This window comes from Eutrigla gurnardus, assembly GCF_963514095.1.
Source record: "Eutrigla gurnardus genome assembly, chromosome: 5".
Taxonomy (NCBI): Eukaryota; Metazoa; Chordata; class Actinopteri; order Perciformes; family Triglidae; genus Eutrigla; species Eutrigla gurnardus.
In genome coordinates this window covers 25794141-25801844 of record NC_139919.1, presented here as the reverse complement: position 1 = coordinate 25801844, position 7704 = coordinate 25794141, and the positions used below count along the sequence as shown (strand labels likewise).

General features: G+C 40.9%; 1 protein-coding gene across 2 annotated transcripts; it reads right to left on the bottom strand.

Annotated features, from left to right (window-relative positions):
* Window positions 1-650: 650 nt before the first annotated feature.
* rmnd5b (required for meiotic nuclear division 5 homolog B) lies at window positions 651-7171 on the bottom strand. Of its 2 annotated transcripts, none has more exons than XM_084009280.1 (10): window positions 7065-7171; window positions 5456-5632; window positions 5169-5311; window positions 4953-5090; window positions 4713-4813; window positions 3880-4046; window positions 3471-3636; window positions 3229-3331; window positions 2989-3143; window positions 651-2657 (listed from the first exon to the last, which is right to left on the bottom strand). In XM_084009280.1, the coding sequence occupies exons 2-10, from the start codon at window positions 5592-5594 to the stop codon at window positions 2594-2596; spliced, it is 1176 nt and encodes a 391-aa protein (XP_083865406.1). In that variant the 5' UTR covers window positions 5595-5632; window positions 7065-7171; the 3' UTR covers window positions 651-2593. The 2 variants fall into 2 exon arrangements, with proteins under 2 accessions (XP_083865406.1, XP_083865407.1); XM_084009281.1 differs by lacking the exon at window positions 7065-7171 and adding an exon at window positions 6613-6636.
* Between the last annotated feature and the right edge of the window lie 533 nt (window positions 7172-7704).

Genomic DNA, 7704 nt, shown 5'->3' with positions numbered 1-7704 from the left:
GTTTGCTCAAGAAAAAAAAGCACTTCAGTGGAAACCATCAAATGTGCAAACTATGACAGAGTGCCACGGATATGTTGGCGGGGATGAAAGCTTAACACTTGACTTTAAAAAAAAAAATGGTTATGTTTGCAGAGCATCTATAAAATAGTGTGAAAAGTGAGAGATCGGACATGCAAGTCCATAACCAGATATTTTATTTTTACCAGGGTCATGTGAATAGATATGAGCTGTTGCTGACTCACAAGGCCCTTATCTTGGCATTTAAAACATTATATAAACCGGGGCTTAATATAACTGTACAGCTCAGCAGTGGTTTACTGAAGTGGGATGAGAAAAGGATTCTTACCTCACACGTTATCGCTCCGTGGGAGGGCTGCAGCGCTGGACGCCATCGCTGCAGCTCATCTGATGCCTTCGCATGATTATTTAATATTAATTCACATAGGAAAATAAATGGTTCCTTGCTGTGGAACTCATTCAAATGAAGAAAAAAAAAAACTAGCTTGAGCTCGAATGTCAGAGTACAGATAATACAGCAACAGCGCCACCATGTGGTGATGAAAGAAGGGCAGCTATACAACCATGAAAGGAAAATAGTGAGTTTTAGTGGGAGCAGGCCACCACCAAATGCCATTACACGCCTCTAAAAGTGACTTGGAGTATAAATTTTTTATTTTAATTTCAGATGCAAGTATATGAAACATGTTAGAGGGTAAATATTTACAATAAAAGTTGCATAACACACAAAAGCCGGAAATGCAAACATTCAACAAAATTAATACGACAGAAGTACGGAGCGCTAGCGGTCTATTCTGAAGGAACACTCGAAGAAGCAATGAATGATTGTCAACCAAAGAAAGAAAATTAAAAACAGGAAAAACTCAGCCAAAGTCCACACAAAAACATGTTCTTTAACCCATTTCCAAACGAAAACCAAGAGCAAAGTGTGGAACTCTGACTTCATATTGAGTGTAATGTTGCATTGTCAGTGTGAGCTGTGCTGGTGCGGTGCTGAACTAATGAGCCTCACTAGTGTGTGAGGTGACATCACCGCTTTAGAGAGGACACCGGGGAAATTGCACTAGTAGCATTGATCTAATCACACCAGTATTGTACATCAGAATGCCTTGTGACACGCTTCCCCTCCCGAGTGTAAGCTTACACCACCAGCCCAACTCCCGTAGCATCCAAACCACCAGTGAAATATGTCATCTTCTTTGTTTGAGACTCTTTATATAAATGTACACCTTTAATACCAACTGCAAAGTAGGGTGTGAACCGTTTACAATGAGCCCTGAGGAAATGTATGCATTTTATTGTTTCTATTCTGACTCCATCTTAAATAAAAGCTATGCAGCGGAGGCATTTTTTTTCCCTAAGTATATATTAAACAACAGCCACGATGATCAGAGGACTCCCCCACCCACGACGAGTAAAGCTGAATCACAAGCCTACAGTCACTGCAAGTCAGACCATACGGCTACCATCACACCACTTTACATCTCCAAATCACATGGCTCGCAAGCTTAGGGCACACAAAGCGGGGGCTGAGTGAGGCGATGGCACAACCGCCGTGTGAACTGTTGAGTCGAGAGTTCTGAGGGCTATGCAGTAGTGTTCATTATGCACTGTTCAGTTCTAATTTACTATCTTACATGAGCCGGTTGCAATGAAAAATAGAAACAAAGCACATTTCACAGTAGTATATATTTTTTTGTTGTTTCCTTTTTGTCACTGTTTGTTAAATACATACATAGAACAAGACAAATGGCTTCTACAATGAGGGAAAAATCTTGCTGGTGCAGTCAGTCACGAAAGAAAAAAACAAAAAAAAGCTGTTCCTCCAGTGATGAGTTAATTGTTTTACTGGACAGATGGTTATATCAGCCGACAGTGACTTTCAAGCTACGCGAGGCCTTTATTACATTATGGAGGAGAAAATGGGTCACAATCAAGAGTTTGATTGAAGAGAGACCTCCACAGTTCCCTTCACCAGGAAATAATAAACCTTCAACACCGTTTAGATTTCTGTGGTTTTTCTCATGTATAATAGAAGTTTATTACCATTCTGAAATCAGAAACTGCCCAATCTATAGCATTTACCCACACTCACCCATCCATTATCATTCAACTGCTTCCGTCATCAAAAAAAAAAAAGAAGAAAAAGAAGAAGCAGTCATCCAACTCAAACAGTCGATAAAGCCGAGGAAAACAAAACACTATAAAGTATTACATACTTTAAAAAGATAAACCTATAACTCTGCAGGCATTTGCAAATAAGTTTCGATGAATGAACCTTTTTTCAGAGGTGCCTCTTTGTGAGGCTGTTCTCGTTACTGACAGACTCCTCACTCTACTACAGGTTGTAGTTGGACCATCCCTGCTGGACTCTGTACACTATGCAAAGTTGGAGGGTCCGAGGTGGGTTACAGGATGGCCAAGGCTGTCCAGAGGAGCACTGGGATAAACCTTAATGCTTACAATAAACAGGCCGAGGGGCCAGGGACAGAGGAAAAGGGCCAGAGCAAATGGTCCTGGAAACGCAAAGAGCTCCAGGGAACTTCATCCTTACTCGTGAAGAAAGTGTGTGGTATCAAAAGTAGATCTGCTTGGCATGTGACGGATTCTGCTCCATGGGGCAGTACGGACATTTCAACCTGAGGACGAGACCAGGAACCGGATGTTACAGCGGGCTTTGTTAGTTTGACACACAGCATTTGTTGCTTTGGCTGATTAACTACAAATATTGTACACTTTATACAGCTGGCCATTTTCTAAAATAAACATGATTGATTTGTGGAAAGCCATTCATTTGTCATTTTCAAAACATAATAATAAATATAGGCTTTAAATACAATGCAATTTACTTGAAAAATAATTCATCATGAATGAGCATGGCAGAGATAAACGTATTGATCCAAGACATTACAACAAAGAAATTACCATACACGTATAAATCGATCAAATCAGGATGTATTGCCGACTTACTTCCCAGCGTTCGTCAGTTTGTTGAGGGCATCTCTGGAGATGACGTGGCCACAGATGAGCTTCATCGGGGGATTGCTCTCCGAGGTCTGCTGCCTGAGGATCGGGCAGGCGAACACGGAGTGGTACCAGCACTTCTTTCCCAGGTCGATTTCAATCTACAGGGACAGACGGGATGCAAATCTATTAAATTCTGAAAAAGCATTAGTGATGGATGTCGTTTGGATATTCAGAGGGACTTACAGGCAGCTCATCTTTGTGCGTCCAGACGCCGCTGCACTGTCTCTGCTCGATCACCTGCTTGATGTTCATCAGCACCGGCAAGGCCATACAGCCTGATGCAAAACTGCAGAGAAATACACAGGCAGCATTTATAAGAGTTTGACTGGAGTTGAATGTAAATGTTTTAAAGCACACAGGCTTAAAAAGACAACATGTTGTACATCTGGGATGAATCCTGTGTGTGTTGCTAATGGTTTACTAACCTAACACTGAGGGGAGACTCTACAGAGAGGCCCAGCAAAGCGCAGGCGTCTCTGGTGAAGATGTTACAGATCTCGGCCCACTGATTCGTCTCAAGCAGACTGCGGTACGGAGAGTTATCAATGCCATGACGCAGGTACACCAGACTGCCCATTAGGATCTGAATATCTGCAGGGATGAAAAATACAGGTGTGGAAAACCACATTACATGAGGACATCCTCAAAATAATCAAGTATTTGACATTCCTTCTTGGTTGTACAATTCCCAAAGTTGTTGTGGTAACTCTTCTTTAAAGTCAGAGCCTTTAATTATTTTTAAGTTTAAGAAAAACGTGATACACAACTTGAGTTTAGCGTTTTTGTGTGTTCAATGTCAGGACATTCACTATGATGCCACTGTATCTTCTCTACCTCTCTGGTGCTGAGAGGCGAAGGGCTGGAAGTGCCTGGCATACTGCAAGGCCTCCATTTGGTTGCCGATTCCCCCACTGAGCAGGCTGATGAAATACAAGCGGTGCAACTTGAACTCTAGACTGCTGTTCAGGTCCAGAAGGCGCTGCCGATTCGTCACAGCCCACCTAAGAAAGAATAATGCATATTAAAAAAAAAAATCATCATTTAAAATGGCTACTGTCTAAATTTAGCAGCCTAATGGCAGAAGGAATAAAATATTTCAAATATCTGTTGATAGAGGGAGTTTTGTTGACCAAAGTAAACCTTATCTCAATAGAAATTCCTTCAGCATATTTGGTCTTAATTTCTATTAAACAACCAGAGTTCCCCAGAGAGAAAGCGAGCTAAAGAGCGAATGGTGAAAGGGACTTGCCTTAGTGAGCACTGAATCAGGAGAATAAAATGTTATTTTCTGACTGTTTCATGGCAGTAATGTTCTAAAGCACACATAAACACATCCACACCTCCTCAAAAACCTGCAGGAAGGTGCTGGATTTTGTATGAAAACAGACCAAGGAACGCTGTGTCAGACCCGTGAGGTCTATGAACCTCGGTACGCCGAGGGGCGTGACAAAGCGGCGGTGTTTGACCCAGGGCAATGACAACATGCTGCACACTGTGCTTATTGGCTGGGGTGCAGATACTCTTTGCCGACACCCAGAAGAGTCCCAAACACAGAAAAATAAGTCGCCAAGAGAAAATACAGGCAGAGGAAAGGGTCCTCTGCAGATACAGACACAGAAAAAGAGGATGGCTGTCTAAACACATATAAGGTGAAAAAGAAAACATACTCTAGTGCCGGCCTGAGGTCCTGCATCCTCAGAGCTTCAAGGATTCTGTTCAGTTCCAGGAAAGGCTGCTTCATACTCATATCTATAACTACACCAGACTCCTAGAAGACAGAAGTGATCACTTTTAATTCATTAATTTATCATCCCGACAAAAAAGACAAGGGTTACACTAGATTTGAAGCCCCATAATAAAACATCTTAAAGCCAATCAGCCATTTTTAAGGCTTCAGGGCTACTTACCTGACAAAGATCCTCTGCGACACTGAGCATGCCTTGTCTGTACAGGTGCTCCACAATGGTCTCGCTCAGGTATTTCTGTCTCTCTGGGGTGTCCCACACTGTCTCTGCCACCACAGCGCTGATTTCTGCATCAAAATTCTGCAGCGAATAACATCAAAAGTTAAGTATATGTATTCCAAATGTTAAACGTTAAAGAAAGGTGATCCCTGTCCTTACCCTGTCAATGGCTTTGCCCACTTTTGATACACTGCCATGGATGTCCTTATGTCGTGAGGCGAGCATCTGCACCGTTTCTTTGATATTCTTACAACACTGTGCCATAGTCTGAGATAGGACTGATAAGTCTGCATCTTGTACTCCTGCAAGAGACAAAAAGGAAAAAGCCTTCACTGTGCATATCTACAATAATATGCACCTGATTAATTATGAAACAGCACGGGTGAAACTAATAAATGTCACTGAACTTATAAACTTATAAATGTTATGTTGATAGTTTTTCTTACCAAAAGCAACTAGCTGTCCTCGTATCTCACAGACACTGCGCAGCAGCTCGTCTAGCCTCTCCTCGGACTGGTGGCCGTACATTACGAAGCGATGAAGCACTTTCTCCAGCTCCCGCTCAACACATGCACACTGTTCCATGGTTCAGACTGGAACACTCACACACAACACAAAAACACCTAGATTTAAGAGGGGGGGAGGGGGGTAAAACAAGAGAATAATACAGGTCAAAACCAGTGAACAGCTAAAACTGGATTTCTTAACACCAATACGGATATTAGATCATTTGAGAACAATAACATGTTGTTTTGAATTGTACAGTTACTTCCATTCAATTAATAATCATATCAAACATCAAAGAAATCTTTATCTCAATTTCCAAAAGCCCAAGGCAATGGCTCCCAATACTCGCCTTGTCTCACATAACACACAGAAAATCAGCAAATCCTATCATGTGAGAAACTTGAAGTAGGTTATTTATTTATTTTAAATAGTTGGAATCAGTTTCTGGTTAAGGAATTGTGACCAGCATCTTCAAAATGAGTTCAAACACAAATCTTGCCAACAGACATGCAATAGTGATAAGTTAGCCCCAACTGATGTCTGAAATAACTTGTGTTTGCAGCTCTTTGCAGTTTGCTGCAGTAGATTGACCACAAAAGAAAATCCAACACAATTGCATTGTGGATCTATTTTTTTAAAGCCATTATTTAAATGTCCCAAAGCCAGTTGCCTGCAGCATTTAACAAAACTGATGTCATACCGAGAATCCCACTGCTGCCTCTTGAACAAGAGCGCTGAGATGCAACGTCATTTGACAGCTGCTAGACAGTTATTATTATTTTTTTAATTAAGAGAACAAAAGGCAAAGCGACCCAGTGCTGCCCCTTATTAAAAGTTTGGCCCAGTGTGACACTGCTGAACACCAGCAAGGCCTTAACAATGTTAAACGCAAGCACACTGTGTACTCTGCGGCCTGGTGTTTACTAATGTTAGTCCCCGCTAGCGTCACAACCAGTCTAATCTAATCATCAGGTAACGTTTACCAAAATAACATGTTGATCTGTGATTTTAGTTTGAGCGTCTGATCCGATATTTTTACTTTCATATTAGTTCAAAAAAACATAGCATTGATAGGTGTAGCTTCGCCGTAACTCACCGTTTATAAGCTGAATACAGAAAATGTCCACCTAGCATTTACCGTGATAGAGCTAACCAACATAAACGCCAGCTGCATTTCTATTCTAACATCACATCACCACAGTTCGTACGTTTGTTACGACAATAAGCGACGATGGAGGCGAAGTGCCACAAACTACTGACCATGTATTTCTGATTCGATGCGGTAATTCGGGCGATTAGAGCTGTCGCACAGCTAACATAAACAAACGGTTCTCACAGTGGCTGGCTAGCTACAAAACTCGCTCTTGCTAGCAGCTACTTAGCTAGCTGTTAGTTGGTGTTAGCCAGCTGCTGACCGACAAGGCCTAAATGGTTTCAGGGGACAATGACAACCCGCTTGTCTTCATTATTGTGTCCCACCCCACAACTTAAAACACCTCTCGCCTTTAACTGAATTGTAGGATATGATAATAAATAAACGCCACTCACCTATCGTGCTAATTAGTTAGCAAACATTAGCGTTAGCCACTTGCCTGTTATGGCACCAGTTCACCAGCAGTCGTAAATGCGGATCTTCCTGTGTCGCATTCTGCCTTAACTGGGCATTTCACAATAAAAGACCGACAAACAACATCTCAATGTTATTTCTGGTCAAGGTAGAAGTTGGGTATTTTAATCTGTAGCCGTGCTTTTTTTTTTTCAGCCAATCATATGTCATATGTACATTCTTTATTTGCAAAATAAATAGTAATTATAGTAGTTTCCATCTATGTTGTTAAGTAACATAAATAATGCTTCCATCAAATACAAGTACAAATACATTATAATTGTCCTTTGCATTAGCAGAGGTGGAGGAAGTATTCTTTAACTTGAGTAAAAGTGCAGTACTGTAAAAAATACTCAATTAAGTAAAAAGCCTATATTGAAAATATTACTTAAGAAAATGTATTCTCAGGAAAATGTAAATAAAGGTACTTAAATTCCCCCTGTGAGTGTTTATAGTATATCTAATGTCAATATATACAATATATTTACTATTATATAGCATAGCACTCATGCAAAGTTATGCAGAATTTTATTTTGTAGTAGGTTGGAGCTGAATTTTTAAGATAGGGCTGCTATTATTTTT

What these genes read in the sequence shown, in the direction of transcription:
- rmnd5b (XM_084009280.1), bottom strand. Translation starts at nt 5,594, where the DNA reads ATGGAACAGTGTGCATGTGTTGAGCGGGAGCTGGAGAAAGTGCTTCAT. An exon ending in TCGCAGAGGATCTTTGTCAG is followed by an intron (nt 4,814 to 4,952) that starts GTAAGTAGCCCT and finishes TCTGTCTTCTAG; the next exon opens with GAGTCTGGTGTAGTTATAGA. An exon ending in CGCACAAAGATGAGCTGCCT is followed by an intron (nt 3,144 to 3,228) that starts GTAAGTCCCTCT and finishes CTGTCCCTGTAG; the next exon opens with ATTGAAATCGACCTGGGAAA.